Below are 22,500 nucleotides of genomic sequence, written 5' to 3' on the forward strand. Positions count from 1 at the left end.
AACACAAAGTTTGACCTTCCTTCAGCATTCAGGTGGTCTTCTTTACAAATAAAACAACATAACATCCAATGGAAAATAGTACAGCGGGTCACTTATGAGGTCTACATATGGTTTGTTTTAAAGTCTATGTTGATTCTCTTCCATGCTTACAGGAGCAGGACTCTCATGGTGGTGGGTTTGATGTTTCTCAGTCCTTTGTTGGGATGATGACTGACGTCCACATGTGGAACTATGTCCTCTCGCCCTGTGAGATCCAGCGGTACAACGACGATCTCAACTTCAGCCCAGGGAACGTGCTCAACTGGAGGGCTCTGGACTTTGAGACGGTGGGAAAGGTGGTGCTGGAAGAGAATCAAAAAGGCTGTGCTTAATGAATCTCAAAATTGATGGAATCCAAACTGTCACACACAGCAGGTGAAAGAAGGCCTTATGTTCTCTGAATCTCAACTATGAGTGTATAATCTTCTCAAAACCAGAATTGCTGGCAGGTGTATGTTTTAAATGTCCAGTGTGATTAATTAATGTACTATTAAAACTGGCACTGCAAACACTGTTTGCTCTATTTGTTCTTTCTTTACATCAAGTAACAAAAAGGGTCATTCAATTCTTTCACATTATATGCCACTATACTGTGTACTCTTCAACAACTTGTGATAAAAGCCACGTTGTAAAAGGCACCTGTGGGTGTCTATAAATCTTGAAGCGTTTCTGAACATTTGACACAGTAATCATTAAGGAAGTGTTCTTTGTGGTGGTGTTATAACCACCAGACTATAATTTTCTTAGGAAAAATGATCATTACATTGTCATTGTGATTACAAAACAACATACCATCTGATTTATGGATGGACATTAATTAAAGTAGGCTAATTAATTACACAGGAAATACATTCCATGACATATTGCATGCATTCTAGCAGAACAGGTCTGTTCTGGTTAGCCTAGAACTGTAGGTCTAGAACTTCTTTTAGAAGATTATCTTTATATTATTTCCACACAACAAATCTAAGGTATATTAATGAGAGCTCAATGTTGAAAATGAGTGGTATTCCCCTTTAAATAGAAATGCATATTTATTATCGGTTCATTCACTCAAAAATGGCAGATGTAAAATATATGTTAGCTATTTTCTTCTTACATAATATTCTAGGTGCCTGTATGCCTGTTCCTTTTGTAAGCAATGTGTCAATGACTTACCCTGTGTCAGTATGGAGACAGATGTAGCGCTTTAATAAAGAAACATTATTTTGGTCAAGAAGAGCTTCAGCAACCCAACTGGCCAACTGAATCCTATACCTATTGCTCAGGTTAAACAAAACACAGGGCACAGGCCTACCTACAATTTACAATTTTTAGGCATTTAGCAGACGCAGATTTGCCAGAGCGATTTAAGATAGTCTGAAGTCATTAGAATTAATTCCTAACAAACTGATTACATTGACTGCAGAAATTCACTTATTTTCTTAAAACAAAGTACCGGTAGATTACCTAAAAATCTAAAATAAAATAACAACTGTCTCCGCTGTCTCCATTGTGCTTTAAAAAGAATGTGTATGTTTATCTGTCACAATAACCTCTCAGCCGTTGATTTTGTTCATTTCCAACATTCTTTTGTTGGTTCAATCACTTCCCTGTAGCTCCAGTTAGCTCATAACATTAGTTGTTGTCACTCGCTCTGCATTGCAGCGTTTCAGAGTATGGGTTCAGACTTCCGGTGGCGTTTCAGGGCTTAGGAGGCAGCCAATCATGCATGACTAGGTCGCTAAAAGGTTGCTAAAAGAAAACCCAGAAGCAGCGAGTGCATCATCTGGCAATTACAGCATGAGACGCGGCAGTGCCGGGGGTAGGACCGGCAGCTGCTGGAGGATTATGACAGCTCCATTCCGTTGCTCTGTCGGTCCGTTTGGCAGCCGGGCTCCAGCTGCCGCAACTGCTGGTAAATTGCCGGTAACAGCCGCGGCGCTGCCGGGGGGAGGGGCGGCATGTGCCGGGGGATTATGTCACTCCACTGCCGCTCCATCTCGTGGCAACTGCTTCACGCAGCAACTGCCCCTGCCGGTAACAGCCGCGGCACTGCCGGGGAAACTGGGGAGATGATGACACTCAACTGCCGCTCGCTTCAATGGCAGTGCGCCGCTGAGAAACACTATACCTACTGCCGCAGGTGTTCCGTGGCAGATGCAGCTGCCGGAAAAGAAAATGCACTCGCTCTCTCTCAGAAAATGAGCGATCATAAACCCAGGTTTCACCTGGCAAAAATACTTTACTGTAGTTCCATATAAGTTCAAATAGGCTTTGATATATATTGGTTTTGAATTAATACAGTTAATTAATCAAATTAAACAGAAGAAATGGAACAGGTATTTTAGGTGGATTGTTTGTTGTTTTTGTGGAATCTGCAGTAATTTCACTGTCTGAATAATGATCACATGATCATGCCCCCACTGATGCGCATAGGCAAGCACACGCACGCACGCACGCACGCACACACACACACACACACACACACACACACACACACACACACACACACACACACACACACACACACACACACACACACACACACACACACACACACACACACGCACGTGATGAAACACCAAGTTGCTGAGAAAGCTCAGTTGAGGAAGGAAGTCTTCCCAAAACTCTAGTGTGCAGAGGAACAAGGACCCAGGTCTCCACCCAGAGGAAAGAAGAAGTAAGAATCTTAACAACCATCCACAATCTCACACAACAATCTGACACTCACACAGATCAGCACGAGGTAAGGTCAACGAGCAGAGTACTCTATGTTACTGGATTATTATAATTAGTGTAGAGTTGTTTTGGTTAACTATCTGCATGCAGTCACATCAGGCGAAGGACAAAGCAAAGTAATGCGAGGTCTGCTATTCATACAGTCCCATGCACAGGCAATTATAGGTGTCATTTAATCCTATTTAATAGTATGTCATGGCTCGTGATTCAAGTAGCCTAAAGTAAAAAATCTAAAAACCAAGAAATGTCTGGGAATGGCAACAATAGCGAGAGGAGGCCATCTCAGGATAGGTGGTATTTAAACAAATACAAACTGAACTGAAAAGAAAAAATAAACTGACACCATGGCACAAAAACAAAACCTTTTGTATTGAAATGCCTCGATATGTTTTTGTATTGAACCATGTAACTTATGTAATATATGCATACATTGTAAAACCCTGAATAATTCTCAATAAAGTATATATAAAAAGCAACAATAGCGATTAGTTGGAATAATTGAAAATTGCAACAATAATGTCCAAACTACAATAATAAAGATGTTATCGGTTTGTGTTCTTTCATGCCAGATGACGTTCTTCCTGCTGCTTGGGATGTTGGCTTTTTGTAATGCGACTCCACAAGGTACAGTAAAATGCTTGTTCACTTAAAAACTTAAGCAAGTTTGGTTTGGTGTACTTATAAGACATTTCAGTACTTTGATTGCAATGTAACAGTTTAGACAGACAGACAGGCAGACAGACAGGCAGACAGGCAGGCAGGCAGGCAGGCAGGCAGGCAGGCAGGCAGGCAGGCAGGCAGGCAGGCAGACAGGCAGACATGCAGGCAGACATGCTTCACATCAGGGGCCCTATCTTCATGCTTTACATCAGGGGCCCTATCTTCATGCTTCACATCAGGGGCCCTATCTTCATGCTTTACATCAGGGGCCCTATCTTCATGCTTTACATCAGGGGCCCTATCTTCATGCTTCACATCAGAGGCCCTATCTTCATGCTTCACATCAGGGGCCCTATCTTCATGCTTCACATCAGGGGCCCTATCTTCATGCTTCACATCAGGGGCCCTATCTTCATGCTTCACATCAGGGGCCCTATCTTCATGCTTCACATCAGGGGCCCTATCTTCATGCTTCACATCAGGGGCCCTTGTGGGGCATTGTGGGGCATTCAGGGGCATTGTGTAAGAGGCGTCCCCCCATAAAAATTGCTATCTTGTGCCACAGCCTAAACTCCCTAAAACACCGCCGTTACATTATGCATAATAGTTGTGGTTTGGGCGTTGCTATAATAAAAACCAATCACCGTGCCACATGACATTGCCTTTAAGAGAAGACTGCACAATCCATTATCCATTATGCTCAGTGCAATTTTGCCCATGGAAGAAGCATATGTCGCTGCTTTGAAATAGATGTACTGCATATTGATACAGAGGGTTGTTTTGTGTGTCCAGTTGCTCCTCTATCTATCATCCACTCCACCACCAACACAGTCTCACTCCCCCTCCCCCGTGCCCTTTTTTTTCTTCTTCTTTTTTCTCTCCACCTGACCTGAGATCAGATTCTAAAAATGTCTATTACATCCTGACAGTTTCATTATTAACCCATTCTGACCTGAGATCAGATTCTAAGAGTGTCTTCGATTTTTCAAAAATAGCAGACCTACAAGCTCGTATCGCGCCACTCGGTGGCGCGATATGAGCTTGTAGATCTGCTATTTTTCAATAGCTAAAGCATAACATGATGCCAACACCAAAATGGGTGCCCGGTCAGAATGGGTTAACAGCCAAAAACACTCATTCATTTCATTTAGCATTAAATAAGCCATAACTAAAAACTCAAATCTGAACCATTTAAAACAAATGTATATAAATCGTGATTGAATTGTCTCTCTATGAAACAGTATATCAAGCGAAAAGCAAAGTTTGGGAAATTGGATACATTAAACAGACTGGCAAAATAACATTGGAAATTACACCTGTTGCTTCCTTATCAATTCAATTCAATTCAATTCAATTCAAAGGGCTTTATTGGCATGAGAAAACATACGTTTCCTTACCATCTAGCCTTTAATTGCCTTTCAATAAACCCACTTTTGGTTGACACAAGTATCATCTACACTCTACAGTATGTGTTATGGGGAATTTTATATTATTTAATTTGTAATCCTCTTAAACCCCAGGGGGGTCAAGGAGGGAAAATCTAAAATATCGGCGTTGGAACCTGAGACCTTGACCAGCCCCATTTACCCACTGAGAGATGTTCATGAGGTGGACAGCCGCTGCCCCCGCCGGCGGGGGATTGGGTCTTAAGAGGTTTTAATCCTGTATGGATGGATGAAACTGAATGAGAATGGAATCGCACACAATGAACGGCACAAATCAAATAACTTAACAAATCAAATTTGAATAGACAATTATACTGTATGAACACAATGGACACAAGGAATTGACACTGTTGACTATAGTAAAATTACACTCACAGAGATTTGTGGAGAGTTAAGACGAGACCTCTGAGCTGTGAATGTTCTGCAACATTAAGCGGCAAGGCAGCTCCAACTAAGGAGCGTCTTCTTCTATCAAACGGAATTCGCATTGCAGGTTGTTTGAAGAGGCACTTTCCGCTGTCCTAAACCTGTGTGGGCAAGATAGCAATGTCAAGGAAATGAGCATGAGCATAGCAGCCGATGTGTACTGTGCATTATATATACTTAAGGATGTCAAGGTCAAGGTGTTAGGACATGGATAAGCCGCATAATTCACATAGAATACTGACACTGGTACAATCTGCGAGACTGTGACACTGGTGTAATCTGTAAGTGTTGTATCATGTAGAGCAAAAAGAAGAAAATTCATGGGTAGTGGGTACCTTGCCTCTAGTGTAGACCACGGGTAGGTTCAAGGAAGTCATCTTCTCCCTGGTATAATCCAAAGGTAGGTTCAGGAAGAGCAAAAGGTCTAATCTAAAGGCCTATTCATCGTCCAGTTTACACCTCGGTGGTCACCTCTTCACCGAAAACTCAACTATGAATAGGCCAGCCTAACGACATCGCCTGTCATCAGGCTCATGGTCTCATAATAAAGAATGACATAATATTGTTTTCTAAAATAACAACAGTAACAATGGTGCACCCAGTGTCCAATCTGCCTCAAATTACTATTGACATTGACAACCCATCTGTTTTACAAATAACAGGGTTTATATTTCTCAATGGAAGTGTATACGAAGTAATAAATCACTGCAGATGTGTCAGTATTATATTACCATATTATGGATTGGTTAAATTAAATTGTATGTGTTGAAACCAGTTCCAGATTGTATAGTAAGGTCTATTCTAGGTGTTCAAAAGTGTGGCTTAATATTATTTTTACATTTTGACAATCATGTATCATGTATGTTGAGCCAAAAGTGTAACGACACAGATTATATCCTTTAAGAGCAGTCCAGTTGTTTGTTCTTCTCAGATGAAAAGTTTAGTAGACAATGACATCACATTTCTTCATCTGTCATTTTCCGTTTAGACCTTACAGGTAAAATGTTCACCTTCCCACAGAAGACCAACACAGCTCGTGTGAAGCTAAGGACAACTCAAGACACATTCGAAGCTGTGACTGTTTGCCTGAGGTACAGGGTAGACGTGAGGCGATGCTAAAGACGCCTTATACATCCTGACAGTTTTCTGGAAAACTTTACAGTTCACTAAAAATATATTTCTCATTTCTCAACAAAAATAGCATTATGTTATACTTTAGCTATTGAAAAATAGCAGATCTGCAAGATCATATAGCGTGGCACTGAGTGCCGTGCTACGAGCTTGTAGGTCTGCTATTTTTGAAAAATGTGGCACAAATTGTTGAATATATATTCTTTCAGAGTGAGCGTTTTTAACTCAAATCTTTGTTTCTGGGGGAGTCCCTGGAACAACATATTTTAAGATGGGGGTCGGCGGCCAATTACATATATTTCTGCGGGTCCTTGACATGAAAATGTTTGAGAATGACTGACAGAAACATAGGTTTTTCAGAAAACTGTCAGGATTTAGAAGGCTTTTGTAGAAGTGTCCTCAGGTCTAAATGGGTTAAACCTTAATTTGGCTTTTACTGACAATTACTTCGAACCCGTCAAATTATGATTATGAATATGAATTAGAGCTGGGACTCGATAAAAAAAAAAAATCTAATTAATCAGAGGCTTTGCGATTAATTAATCTAGATTAATCGCATTTTAATCGCATATCAATATTCAACCCGAGAACAGCGAGAAATACAGGATACCACTCATTAATATACCTGTTGTGGAAATAATAATAAAAAGTCACCCCATTCTGTGTTGCCTAGAAGTGGAGGTCTGAAAAAAAATTAGTAACAGTAACAAGTACATCTCAGTGACATCACAAAGCTGTACTTACTTCATATTGTTACTGTTTTTTGTCAGACCTCCAGTTCTAGGCAACACAAAATGGGGTGACTTTTTATTATTTCCAGTTTTCAGTACTATAGAAAAGCGCCCAGTGAGAAACGTTCCGTGGTGAAAAAAAAGGTGCGATTAATTTATCTGTAGTTAATCGCGATTAATTTTTCTGTAGTTAATTAATCTAAATTAATCGCAATTAGTCCCGGCCCTAATATGAATATTATGATTATACTGTATGGTCAACTAACGAACCAGAGAACCCATGACATTCTTTGGTTGTCGTACATCTGCCATCAGGTCCTTCACAGACCTCCTCAGGAGCAACGTCCTGTTCTCCATGGCCACTCCCTCCAATGCTAATGCATTCCTCATCTTTAAGAAGCAGACTCAGATTGAGCTGGACGTTATGAGCACGACAAACGTGAACTTTGACTGGCGACAGTACAAGCTCGACACCTGGCAGGACGTGTGTGCCACCTGGGACTCCAAGACTGGACTGGGGCAGCTGTGGTTGGATGGAAGACCCACTACCAGGAAATTACTCAAGTCTGGAAGCATCAAAGGAACTCCAATGATCGTGATAGGACAGGTAGTGTTTTACAGCTGGAAGAGTGCATCATGCATGCATCTACGTACAGCATGAATCTATGGATAGTTTATTAGTTAAGATAGGTAGCTGTGATAAGTCAAAGGGATAGTGCAAAATTACTTCTTTTCTATAGATTACTCACCCCATGGAGGCTATAACACAGTCCAGGCAGGACGTTGAATGTCCCAAGAAACTTCAGATATGGATATAGATATAGATATATGATATATAGACAACGAAAGGAAAGGAAGTTCTGCAGTGACAGAAAAGGAAAATAAAGAGAGGCTGTGTATTATTATTCTAATTGAGGAGGCCAATATAGAGCACCATACATTATAAAGAGTGCGGTATCACCATTCACCATTATTTGTGCTGCATGTGCGCCTGTGTGTGTGTGTGTGTGTGTGTGTGTGTGTGTGTGTGTGTGTGTGTGTGTGTGTGTGTGTGTGTGTGTGTACGCACGCACGCGTGCCGTCTCTACAGGGGGGCATAGGATGTTGTGCGAGGCACACACCAATTGGCCAAAGGGTGGTGCTATAGCACTCGATTGAAAATACAAACTTTGAACAGGCATACCTCATGAACTGTTTGTGTCCTCCTGCCAAACAACTTTTGTGTTCTGACTTTTGACCTCTGACCTTTAGATCATCCACCATTTTGAATGATATGCAAAACGCTTCAAATTGATGTACTGTGTCTTTGATCAAAATGCACGAAGATTTCGATACGTGAACTTAAAAAATAAGGTTTTATGAGCCAACGCAAATTGCAGGTTTATGAAAATTCTTCTTCTGCCCCTAATACATAAATGCAGAGTCACATGCATGAGACTGTACAGTATGGTAGATGTGTTGTTGAGCACCGCTCAGTTTCTTATTTGGCCCCATCTTATCGCTGCTTGCAGCTATATTTTTGTTTTTGTTGCATTCCTATGCCAATCATTTGATGACCAGCAGTGGTTCCCTATGGCAGTGGTTCCCAAACTTTTTCATGTCAAGGACCCCCACATTGTTACTAAAATGCCGCAGACCCCATTTCAAAAGATATGACCTTCAGGTGGTCTTCCACGTATGATGTCTATGGTTTGTTTCAATGTCTATGTTGGGCACATGAAACCTCATTGTTACTGCTCCAGCTAATTGATTCTCTTCCATGCTTACAGGAGCAGGACTCTCATGGTGGTGGGTTTGATGCTGATCAGTCCTTTGTTGGGATGATGTCTGACGTCCACATGTGGAACTATGTCCTCTCGCCCTGTGAGATCCAGCGGTACAACGACGATCTCAACTTCAGCCCAGGGAACGTGCTCAACTGGAGGGCTCTGGACTTTGAGACTGTAGGAACGGTGGTTCTGGAAGAGAATCAAAAAGGCTGTGTTTAATTAATCTCAAAACTAGATGAATCCAAACTATTAGACACAGCAGGTCTCATATTCTCTGAATCTCAAATGCAATATAAGTGTATAATCTTCTCAAAATCTGAATTTCCAAACCGTGGATGTCTGTTTTGAATGTCCAATGCGATTAATGACTATTAAAAATGTAACGATTCCCCTGTCTTTACATCAAGTAACAAAAAGGGTAATTTAACATGATGATGTACATTCATCACTCTTGTGACAAGTGAGGCACTACATGTATTTACGCTACTTTGTGTTGCGTTGTGTTGTTATATGTTATAGGCCTATACGATCATCCATGTACACAATCTGACATTATGTTACTGTACATTACATTAAGTTACACCAATATTGGAATATGTCTTCCCTGTATACAGCTTTAATGTTTGTCTTTCGATGCTTGTTTAAAGATGGAGTGCCACCATTTTTGTATTTTTCCAGTTTTTCATGTGTCTATGAGGTGACAGTACTTCATTAGACACCCTGGAGTCGTTTTTATGTGCAATGGTGTAATAACTTTGTATTTAGGGTTTCTTTCTGGAGGCTGAACCCTTGACAGTCAAACGGGCCAATGAAATAAACAGTAATATAGTGACATCACACTATGATGGTGTGCTTTTTGTTCAAAAGGCCCAATCGAGGCCCAGGTCAAAAGGCCCAATCGAGGCCCAGGTCAAAAGGCCCAATCGAGGCCCAGGTCAAAAGGCCCAATGGAAATGACAGTGATATAGTGATCACAATACCATCCCCTCGTCTAACCCCTCCCCCTTTATCATGCAACAACAGCTGTGGTGCGGCTTCAGATCAGGTGGATCACCACCCATGACCCATCACCACCTACCAGGCAAACCAGGCATACTTCATTTTCTATCTGTATACTTTCACGGTCCGACAGACGACAACCTACCTCAAACCCTAACCTAACTATTATCGCAAGCACGGGAGCAGCGCATGTTCGAGTGGTTCGCGCATGTCGGACTAATGCTTGCGGATCCCTTAGTGATAGCTATGTTAAATGCTTCATCATTCAGGCCTTCTGAAATACTCAGCCTGGCTTGTCTGAAAAATATCAATGGAGCCTGCAGTCTGTAGGGATTGAGCAAGTCACTGCTCTGAATTTAACCACCCCCAACAAGTAATAAAGGCAATTAATGTCATGAGTCACTTCTAAATGCCTGCTGTACGGGGAATTGCTACATAATACGTATTTAAAAGTTCGACATGAATCCTATTTCACAAAGAGTAACTAATATGCAATGGAAAGTATAAGTCATCATGCAACTCTAAAGGTCAGAGGAACAAAGAACAAGAGCCACTGTCTCCACCCAGAGGAAATAAGTAGAGGTTAAAATGCTCCCATACATGAGTCCACGATCTCAACCTGACACTCACACAGATCAGCACAACAAGGTAAGCAATGCAAAATAGTGTGATTTTATGAGTGGTAATTAATACATATATATACATATTAGACACAACAAAGTAATTTGTGGTCTGCAAATGTCCACAACGAGCAGTAGTTCATTTAATACATGTGTACCAGTAATAGTACCGTACCGTATCTGTTTGTGTTGTTTAATGCCAGATGAAGTTCTGCATGCTGTTTGTGATGTTGGCGGTTTGTGATGTGACTCCACAAGGTATGTAACACTTAATTATAAGACATGATTTTGGTTGCAGTGTAACATTCTAGTCAGACTCACAGCCACACAGAGAGGAAGACATGCAGGCACCTAGACCTACAGTAGGACAAATAGATTTGAGTTAATTCTTAAAGGTAGCGTAAGTGATGTTTTTGTTAAAAGGTTCAAGCTCTATTGTGATTGGTAATCTTTGCTATACAGTTTGTTCAGTAACACCCATCTCTCATCAAATAACAGAATATATATGTTCTGTTGGGTTAATTGCCAATCTCAGCCAATCAGGAGAGAGTACCCATTCATCAGCTTATTATTATTTTGTATTATTATTTAACCCTAGAAGAACACTATGTGATTTTCACTCGGACGATTATATTTCTGTAATTATCATAATGTTGCTGATGTCTGACGTGGGTGGGCCTTTCAGTACCTTCATGATGCTCAGTGACATCATAGAAGGTAGGTTTGTTTCCCTGCCCACATCCCTGTTTTTTTCTACAGGCAGGTGTTCAGGTGTGAAATTCACCCGAACACCTGCCTGTATAGCCAGTGTTTAGTGATAGTGTGATGGAGAACAATTCTATACACCATGCCATGTATTGCTGTACTTCAATATATTTTGATGATTTGTTTTTCATTATTTTTATTTTTATTTATGTTTAGTGATGGTGTAACAAAAAATATGTTTAGTATTCTAAAAAAAGCATGTCAGTCAATAGCAAGGTTATTTCAGCTATGCTACCGAATTTGGTGATATATGATACACAGTAATGTAGCCACATTACTATTATTTTCTAAAATATTTTTGGACACTTACTGTACAGTATATATTCCGGTAATTCTTTTCAGTTTTGAATTTGAATTCTGCAGGGTCTATAGCGTGACATGTTGAGATGCAGAATTCCAAATGACAAATAGTAAAACCACAAAGTTATACTGTTTTATGTTTGTTGGGGTACAGTAATTGCAAAGATGTCTGAAGTACAATAACGATGGTGTACTTCTAGTGTCCAACCTGGTGTGCCATCTGCCTCAAATAACTATATTGACATTGACAACCATTGTAAGACTACTCTACCATACAGATTGGTTGAATACAATTGTAAAGAAAGCATTCAGATAAGTGCCAGATTGTATAGCAAGCTCTCTTTATAAGTTGTTTCGTATTATTTCTACATTTTGACAATTATGCATAATGTCTATTGAGCCAAAAGTGTAAAAGCACATACAGCATCATTTAAGAGCAGTTTGGTTGTTTCTCAAATGCATTTTTTGACAATGAAGATTTTCTACGAGTTTTATCACACAATTTAATTTTTCACCCGGCCGGTGCCGGCACCGGCCGGGTGAAAAATTAAATCGCCTAAATGCCTAAACTGTAATCCTAGGTGCTACTCTCCTTCTGCCAAACTGGGGAGAGCCCCGAACGGAGCTCATGCTTCCTTCAATGCATGAGGAGTGAGCAGACCTCTTCCATTCACCCGGCAGTGGGGAGTTTCTGGCTGACCAGGCGGAAGTAGTATAGAGAGTTAGAGACCAGGATTATTGCATGTTTTATGTGAGGTACCTACCCTAGGCCTAGGGGACAAGGGGAGAACATGCAAACTCCACACAGAAAGGCCCTTTCACCAACCCCATATGATGCAGATAGGAGAGAACACGTTCCAAGCGCCCACAGCATCTCTGGCAGGAATCAAACCCAGGACCTTCTAGCTATGAGGTGACAGTGCTGCCGCTGCTCCACCGTGCCCCCCTTATGATCATTTCTTCATTTGTGATTTTCTGTTTAGGCCTTACAGACCTTACAGGTAAAATGTTCACCTTCCCACAACAGACCGACACAGCTCACGTGAGGCTAAGGACAACTCAAGACACATTCTCAGCTGTGACTGTTTGCCTGAGGTAAGTTCATAGATGAGCTATAGGACTAGGACTAGGAGTAACTTTAGTTAGTAGCAGTAGTTAACATTTATGTAAGTGTGAAGTTATCATATCATACAAATGATGTCACCTACAAGGAACTGAAACACATCATGCTGGAAACAGTGGATGCACCACAGATCTGGAACTGGAAAAGTACATTCCTCTGTCTGAGCACATACAGTATATGTCAGGGGGGCGGGGGGTGCAACAGATGATGCAACTTTCCGTGCTTGTGGTGTCCCCTATATGAACAAGTGATTGTGATTTGGGATGATTGGATATTGAATTCATGACATATGAGTTGACAATTTGGGGCACCTCAATATGGGTGCAAGTGAAATGGCTTTTGGCTTTGCACCGTTTAAAGGCCCCTTGTGATTCAACTTTGGGGATCGGGCGCTGTTTCGATGATTTATTTTATTATTATTTTTAATGGGCTCGTCCTGCAAAGTTTAGAAGACAATGATCCTCCTAGGATGAAATCGAGGTCATTGAATGGAGGTAATTGAGTGGAGGTCTTCCTTTGCCTACTGCAAAGTATGCAAAGTTTGACACAAATCAGTCCATTGTTTTGGAGATTAGCTGTACACACAGAGACAGACTGTATGTTCAACTGAGTAAAGAACACTACATGACTACACTGAACTAAATAATAATTATACATCTGCCTTCAGGTTCTTTACAGACCTCACCAGGAACCACGCCCTGTTCTCCATGGCTCTTCCCTCCGATGCCAACGCATTCCTCATCTTCAAGGAGACAACTCGGATTGAGCTGGACGTTTCTAACGCACAAGCTGTGAATTTTGACTGCCAACAGTGCACACTTAACACCTGGCACCACCTGTGTGCCACCTGGGATAACACAACTGGACTGGGACAAGTGTGGGTGGACGGAAGACCCACTTCCAGGAAATTACTCAGATCTGGAGGCATCCAAGGAACCCCAAGCATCATACTAGGACAGGTAGTGTTGTACAAGCTGCAAAAGTACCTATGATGTATTTATTTATTATTAGATATAATAAATAACATAAATACATATTAGTTTATTATTATATATAACTTGATACAAAATATAACATTGTTTTGAATGAGCATATTTTATATTCACAATGACTCAGAGTTATTGGCTCATTTCCATTGTAAATTAATATGGTTATATGAGCAATATTGATTCTCTTCCATGCTTACAGGACCAGGACTCTCATGGTGGTGGGTTTGATGCTGCTCAGTCCTTTGTTGGGATGATGACTGACGTCCACATGTGGAACTATGTCCTCTCGCCCTGTGAGATCCAGCGGTACAACGACGATCTCAACTTCAGCCCAGGGAACGTGCTCAACTGGAGGGCTATGTTGTTTAAGACTGTAGGAACGGTGGTGCTGGAAGAGAATAAAAAAGGCTGCCACTAATTCATCTCAAAAGTAGATGAATCCAAATTATTAGACCCGGGTGCACATGTAAAGCACCTTGAGCTGCATTTCATGTCATGAAGTGCTATATACAAATAAAGTTTTATTATTATAATTAAGTGTATAATCTTCCACACCAGAATATCCAAACTTTGGATGTCTGTTTTGAATGTCCAATGTGATTATTAAACTATTCAAACTGTACACAGTCTTTCTGTCCTGTCTTTATATCAAGTAACAAAAAGGGCCAGTACACTCTTTCACACATGTACTGTACATCCATCACTCTTCCACAACTTTGCTCAGGTTATTAATTGTTCAGGCGATGTAAAAGACACCTGCATGTCTGCACTCGATCTTGAAGTGTTTCAAGTTCTTACGAATGTGTTATCTGTACGACCACCACCAGACTACTGCATATTATTCTTAGGAATTATGAATTACAAACTCCCATTTGTTTCTGTTCATAAATTACAGTTTATCAATATTGGTTTCGACAATAAAGCAGGAGCAATGGGTCTTTAACATGGAATCTCTGCACTGAGAGTCTGATCATTAGACCACTGATCACTAAGACACTCTGAGCCACTGTCTCTTGGTAATATTTATTTAAAGTGATCTTGTGTATGTTAGCCTTCAGTTAGTAAAGTTGAATCCAGCAGTAAACTAGTAGGAGGTCTGGGATTTGAACATGTGTTTAGATTCCGATAATTAGACCTGTACACCATCACTCAGACACTCTCACATGGCCTCTTGGTCATTTTGAAGTGATCTTGTGTATGTGCCTTCAGTTAATTTAATTTTAATACTCCAGCTTGAACTCTAGGAGGGCTGGAATTCAATGGAATCTCTGTGCTGAAACCTGAAAGTCTGATGGTCTAATATATCAAATCTACACCCTGACTCAGACAGTCAGTCATATGTCTCTTGGTAATTGTGTACACTCATGGCAAAGGACTGAAACACACTGGGGCATATATAAAGACAAAGACTGACTAGACACAGGTGAACAACTAACAAATCAACACTGGGATTGGCTGAGAGACAAACAAGACACAGGTGGAGAAAACTAATAATCACAGGTGGTGAGACAACACAGGTAACATAAGCAACAGAGGAAACCAAGGGACCAAAAATACTACAAAACAAAAGCACAGGTGGAGAAAACTAATAATCACAGGTGGTGAGACAACACAGGTAACATAAGCAACAGAGGAAACCAAGGGACCAAAAATACTACAAAACAAAAGCACAACAGAAAACGTCACAGATCGTGACAATGTTAGCCTTCAGTTAGTTAGTAAGTTGAAACATGCCAGAATTAAACTTCAGGCAGACTGAGATTATTGATCTGTCTGATATTTCATATTCCATCCTAATTATTTAACATTGACTTCAAAGTTTGTAGGATTTGTCCGTAACAAAAGAAAATACTTCAAATCATGAATGCAGCGTGCAATATATGAGACATTTCGCATGCACATTCCCGCTAGGCCAGGAAAGAAATTCCACATTTTCCACATTGGCCTGTTATAGCGCCACCAGCAGGTCGATGTTTGCAAAATACATTTTTGGAACAAAATAACTCAAATCATGAATGCATCATCAAATTGCTGTGAAAGGCGTAACACAAAATGCCACGCTTTTCACATTGTCCTATTATAGGACCACCTAGGAGGCCACCATATTCTACCTGCCCTATAGCGGAATCTTGTGCTCAGAGGTGCACTTTTTCTAGTTCAATTCTCGTTTTTAACTTAACCAGTCAGCATAATCTTTCTTGATGGCGTGGTGTCTCTTACTGTATCTTTAGCATCTTTTCCTTATATGACCACATGCATTTACAGTAAGACAGCATTTATGTGTATATGTCCCATGGCCTGAAGGAACTGCCCTAGAAGAGTTGTGGCTCTGTTGGGAATGGAGAGGGGCGACATGCATTCACTCACATTGTTGGATCACAATAACCTACGTGACCTGGAGGGATCATCCAGACTCACCTCAGATATACTGAATTTCGAACATTGTAGGCCCACAAAATCTACCTGACTGATCTGAGGATGTTGTGTTGTGTTGTGTTGTGTTGTGTTGAAATCTTTATAGAGGGTATGTTATAGTAGAGGGTGGTATGTTGAAGTCTTCATAGAGGGTATGTTGAAATCTTCATAGAGGGTATGTTATAGAGCGTCGCAGTCCCACCCCCTTTCATGACGACGCCAGGCCAAGGAAATGATTCCCAATGCATTTTTTCCATAGACATTTCAAAAGGTATTTATTTAAAGATGGTTACGCCGCGGACAAATCCAACTCGAGTTGTGACCAAACAAATAATTACAGAGGAGAAAAACAACAAAAAAAGTGTTGTAACCTGCCGTTTTTTTCTTCTTTCTAATTATTTGTCTGTTTAGATATCGGCTGTCAAGGCCAGAAAGTGAAACATGTTTGGCTTCACAGTAGAATGCTTGCCTATAGAATGGAAAGCAGATGAAGAGATTAAGTTTAGCTCTCAAAGTAAAGACGCACGCACCCACGAGCACACACACACACACACACACACACACACACACACACACACACACACACACACACACACACACACACACACACACACAGAGAGAGAGAGAGAGAGAGACATGGGCGGAGCTTGGGGGGGTTCAGGGGTTGCATTGCACCCCCTGGCGGCCGGGGGTGAAATTGCTGTTTTCTTTTTTTTTTAAGTAAAAAAAAAAAGGAAAAAAAATCAAGATTATTTTTATTTAATAAAATTATAATAATTGTGAGAAACAAATCTGAATTATATTATGTTTTGTTTTACAATACATTCATTTTATAGTAGTCATCATGTCACATTATTTTATCGCCCCGCCTGCCCCAGCAGAGCAGTCACAACCACCGTGTCCGGGCAGTTTGGCCCCCCACCTCCACCACCTCCATCAGTGGAGGTGGTGGATGGTGATCTTGGGGAAAAACACGGCTGTCTTACAGCAATTCCCCACATGTTAATAGGAAAAAACAAACGTTAATTTTCCTCCTTCTATTACGAGAAGCTGCATGCGTGGATGGAATATTCCGTTTTAAAGGATGCAGTGTTTTGTTTTGCCTGCCGACACTTCCAGAATGACATTAAGTTGGCTCACACACTCCTGGTGCTGCAACACCTTTGTTGATTTACTCAACATTGGGGCTAATATGTCAGCCCCAGAGCCTATAGTTCAATCACATTGGAAGTGGCTCGGGAGGCATCCTTTGGTTAGACATAAGGTTGGTGTGGGGTGCGTTAAGACGACCGGATTAAGGTTGGTTAGGGTGAGGGTTTGAGATGGTTAACATCGGTAGACAACTTGACTGCGTGTGCGTGCGTTTATCTTGATTTGTGAGTTATCTTGGCACAGTACCATGGGTGTGTACGCATAATAAAACCATGCTGCTTCTATGCAACGATTGGTATGTGGTAATGTGGTTGAGACGCACTGTAGGAGGAGGAGATGAGTTCACATATGTACCAGTGCCACTGTCTGCTATTTTGTTTAAAGCGGCATTACACCTCAAGCAGACTGTAATTATGAAACCTTTTTAATTAATTGTCTGGTTTGGGTGTTATTTTGTTCATAAAGTGCATGCTATTCTTGTGTGATCCTCAACACAGGATTTGATATATCCAGACTAACATTATTAGTATTGCCTTCACCACCAATAACCATGATAGTACAGCAGCTATCTGCACCCGGGGGCATCAGAAGTTCTACAGGCTAAACTAGTTTTATTTGTCAACGTAGCTTAAATAGTTGGTGTCAGTTCATTAAGGTGTGTACTCTACTCATGCATGTCAGGATTTAAAAGGAATGTTTCACTGTTTCACTGTGTTGTTGTGGAGCATTTGCTATAACAAAGTAGATAGACTAGACCCCATGCAGGGCATATAGGGCTGAGGGAACATAGGCCTGAGGGAACATAGGGCTGAGGGAACATAGGCCTGAGGGAACTTGGGTACGGTCCCCATTACAGGATACTGGTTTCTTCAGTATTATGGCAGACAAGGCCAGGTCCTCTAAAACGGAACAATTGTCAATTTGTTTAAGATACGTTGAGCAGCTTGAAATCAAGGAGCGTTTTCTGTGTTTTATTGATTGCTCAGCATCTCGTGGTGCAGCTGCTATAGTGGACGCTATAAACACAGGACTGGAGATGGGTGGTTTAAAAAACATCCCAATTGTTGCTCAGAGTTATGACGGTGCCTCCGTAATGTCGGGTCACGTTTCAGGCGTGCAGCAAAAAAAAAAGAAACCCTGTGCACACACACACACACACACACACACACACACACACACACACACACACACACACACACACACACACACACACACACACACAGCACTACGGGGTTTCATTAGTACAGCAGGTAGTAGTGTGCTGCTGTACTACCTAAATAACAATGTTTTTAGGGGTTAGGGCATTGTATCGCTGGTCGCTCGCCAAGCTGTCGCACCCCCTGGCGTCTAGTTCAAGCTCCGCCTATGGAGAGAGAGAGAGAGAGAGAGAGAGAGAGAGAGAGAGAGAGAGGGGTGTGGAGTTGTCATCAACGGAGGGTCAGCCAGTGGTCAGAAGAGCCAGTAGGTAAATCTGGCTGAACAGGGTCACTAAGTTGCTGTTATCAATGAACTTGTCATTGTCTCTGTTTGTTCATTTAATGGGATGTGTGTTGTTCACTTGTTGTATCTCTGTCCGCAATGCTGCGATTTGTTTTGTTATATGTGTGCTTTGGCAATGTAGAACAGATTTTATCATGCCAATAATAATTTTGAAATTGAAATTGAGAGAGAGAGAGAGAGAGAGAGAGAGAGAGAGAGAGAGGGAGAGGGAGATTTTCTTGTTTGGTATGAGATTTGACTGCGTAATTTTTCCATGAATAAGACTTCTAGTGTACCAGGCTACTTCTGTAACGCTCATCGTAAAGTGTCTAAAGGAAACTCATGTCATGAGTCACTTCTAAATGCCTATACTGCTAGTGTTCAGGGCATCTTTTTAAGTTCAACGTGAATCCTATTACACAATGAGTAACACATTTACAATGGAAAGGATAAGTCTTCACTCAACTCTAATGGAAGGAACCATGACGAACAAGGAAAAATGAACCTGCAGATCCGTCAGTCTCCACCCAGAGGAAATAAGTAGCTAATAGAGGCGATGAGTGAGGTTTGGTTGTTCCAGCATGATGTGCATTGTAATGTATTGTATTTATGTATGCTGCAGTGCAGGTCTTTGTGTCCAAGACAAATTTGTCCTCCGGAGACGATATTAAATAATAATCCGAAAATGGTATGCCTCCCAGGCTACTAATATCCAATGGAGAGGATAAAGGAAGGCTTCACGCAACTCTAAATCAAAGAGTGCTTGTCCAACAAGCAACTCCTATAGCCAAAGCCCATCGTATCATCAAGGAGAAGCAAGTCACAAACTATATATATATAATATATATATATATATATATATATATATATATATATATATACCGGCAGGGTTGGGAGGGTTACTTTTAAAAAGGAATCCCCTACAGTTACAAGTTACTTGCTAAAACATGTAGTCAGTAACGTAATCCCGATTACTCCATTTAAAAAGTAACTACAAGTTACTTTCAGTTACTTTTGGATTACTTTTAAGTAAAACTCAATTTAATTAGATAATACAAGTTTTACCATTGATAGACAAGAATGTTGAGCCTATGAAATTAAGATAAGGACAACTGAAATATGGTTAAGGTCATTTAATTAAGAATTTGACCTCTCTGAACAGTTACATTACTGTAGAGTCATTGTGTCAACTTATAACAGATCATAAGAAAAATGCATCTTGACCTACAGAACCATTTTGATTGTTTGATTGACAACAACCAACAACTTTGACAACCAACAACTTTGACAACCAACAACTCCATCCATGTGTGGTCAAAGTGGCAAATAAAAACTCTTTTTGACATTCCTGGCTGACACTCATTTAGATAGACATGGCATGAGTTTAAAACATTGTAAAGACTCATTTATATAGTCTACAAAGAACTCAGCCCTATACAATTATATTTATACCCCGTAGGCTACTCTATAAATAAAAAGCCTCATTGTATTTGACCTAAAAGAGAAGACTGCGCAACCCATTATTTATCCCCAATCCAATATATCATATCGTCACCTTATTTTGGCCTATGTCATTTTTTTGCTATGTTGGCCTGTCGCGTGTCCCCCCACTGTAGTGCGTGCATGTGCACATCTTGTTACCGGGGCGGACCGGGGGGTTTTCCCAATCACCCAAATCACTGAATGCTCCTTTAAAGATTCCATATTTGTGGTTTCAATAATTGGGTCTTATCAGTACAGTTAGTGCTTCCATCACACGTTACATAACATGAGAAAAGGGCCATTTAGGTGCAGAGGTGAGTGGGTGCGTGTCATACGGTTATTAGAGGTTGCTTGCTTTTCAGAGGACAGGGTTACTTGAGGTCAGGAGGAGATCAAGTTCTACCAGTTCTACCTTATCAAACCCAAACTATTTGGTTTGGTACGGTAGCTTCGATAGTTTGTGACATCTTGATGAGACATCCTAGAGACAGTCTTAGACCTTGCATAGTTGTGATGTCATGCATGAGAATGGACAATGGAAACAGAAAGATAAGAGTCAAAACCATCATGTGCATGTACGTACATGATGGGTGATTAGATAACGATAAAAAGAGCATGCCAGGATTTAAATAAATGCACCGTCACACCTAGTTCCATGCTAGGGCTACTAACTTTGATCAGAGGTGAACAAGCTTCTAAGTGGATATTGTGGACGCCCAGGCTGCAGATCACTGGTCTCCACGGATTAGGATTGTGGAGAGTTATTATAGTTGGAGGTTCTGGGTCTTTAAACTCAGTGAGCAGATGGAGGTTCTGGGTCTTTAAGCTCAGTGAGCAGATGGAGGTTCTGGGTCTTTAAGCTCAGTGAGCAGATGGAGGTTCTGGTGTATTGACATACACCATTATTTGTATGTCAATAGTCATATTTTTTCATATTTTTTGGAATTTAAATAATTAAGAAATATAATATATTCTACATTTGGCACAGTTTTTTGTGTTTCCTGAAAACCTTGAAAAAATGACTTAGGCAATTTGTTTAATAAGGTGACGATATATGCTCTCCTATCTAGTATCTCTGCAGTGTTGCCTGGTCTGATTATTATAAGCCACATTGGGCTTATTTTTCTGAAGTTGCTTGTAAATAATGGTAGAACGGTTGTGAGCTTGAAGATCGTCTATTTTCAAATAGCCAACATATATAAATATGCACATTGTTTAATGGACGATATATATATAGCTTTGAAGTGCTCGTGTGGCCTTTTATAGTCGCTTCTTTTGGGCTTGTTTTCATAGACCTGGTTGCTTATTTGTCTCGCAAATTGGCAACACCGCCCTGACGCAGCAGCAGCCTCCACTGTGAGGATTTTACACAGAGTCAGAGAGGTGCGCGCTGCGCTCAACTCCAATCCATTCCGTTTGGTGTTATAATAATTTATAACTTGTTTGTCAAATTAATGAGGGGAGAATGTAATCCTCATGTAACCCCCGTTACAACACCCCCGTTACTGTAATCCAGATTACACATTTTAAAATGTACTCTAAGACGTTTTTTTACTCTGATTACAGTAACGGATTACATGTAATCCGTTACTTCCCAACCCTGTGTGTGTGTGTGTGTGTGTGTGTGTGTGTGTGTGTTTTGTTTGTGGGGGCAGCTGGAACAGCTTTTTGTGCTTGTAAACAATATCCACTATAGGGACAAGTGAAAGTGATTGGTCGTTGTGTCTACAGTAAGTTATAGATTTGTAAATGCAGTACATCACGTCTACAGTACATCACGTGTACAGTACATCACATGTACAGTACATCACGTGTACAGTACATCGGTGTACAGTACATCGGTGTATGTGCAATGGCCTTTGGCTCTGCATTGAGGCCTATCAAGGTGGTAGAACTGGTGCTGTTTTGATGACTTTTCTCAACCCCTTTTTTAAATGGGCTCCTCCTGCAAAGTTTAGAAGGCAATCATAGAATGGAATGGAATATCAGAATGGAATTTAGAAAATCTGAGTGTTGCATCATGATGCAAGTAATCCATGGAATGTATTTGATTTAACGGCCTATATGTTCATGGGTTATAGGCCAAAATGTAAAGTGGCCTCACAGTAGCTGAAAAATAACAATAATTGAATGGAGGTCCGTCCTTTGCCTACTGCAAAGCATGCAAAGTTTGACACCAATCAGCCTAGCGATGAGGGGGATTAGCTGTACACAGACAGATGGACATGAACACACAACACACACACACGCACGC

At 40.8% G+C, this 22,500-nt stretch overlaps 2 protein-coding genes across 2 annotated transcripts in view; both read left to right on the forward strand.

Annotated features, from left to right (window-relative positions):
• LOC310856211 (C-reactive protein-like) overlaps positions 1 to 476 on the forward strand; it is a 3,549-nt gene extending 3,073 nt beyond the window's left edge. Inside the window, exon 3 of the mRNA XM_083761483.1 lies at positions 153 to 476. Coding sequence (XP_083617609.1) covers positions 153 to 371 — 219 coding nt within the window. The 3' untranslated portion in view covers positions 372 to 476. The remainder of the gene's footprint in view (positions 1 to 152) is intronic.
• The window catches only part of LOC310856716 (uncharacterized protein), a 31,752-nt gene that overhangs the window by 8,105 nt on the left and 1,147 nt on the right, over positions 1 to 22,500 (forward strand). Inside the window, exons 6-8 of the mRNA XM_083762187.1 lie at positions 2,655 to 2,767; positions 3,330 to 3,384; positions 6,280 to 6,382. Of these exons, the coding sequence (XP_083618313.1) occupies positions 2,655 to 2,767; positions 3,330 to 3,384; positions 6,280 to 6,382 (271 nt within the window). The remainder of the gene's footprint in view (positions 1 to 2,654; positions 2,768 to 3,329; positions 3,385 to 6,279; positions 6,383 to 22,500) is intronic.

This window comes from Protomyctophum parallelum (genome assembly GCF_964188405.1).
Source record: "Protomyctophum parallelum genome assembly, chromosome: 3".
Taxonomy (NCBI): Eukaryota; Metazoa; Chordata; class Actinopteri; order Myctophiformes; family Myctophidae; genus Protomyctophum; species Protomyctophum parallelum.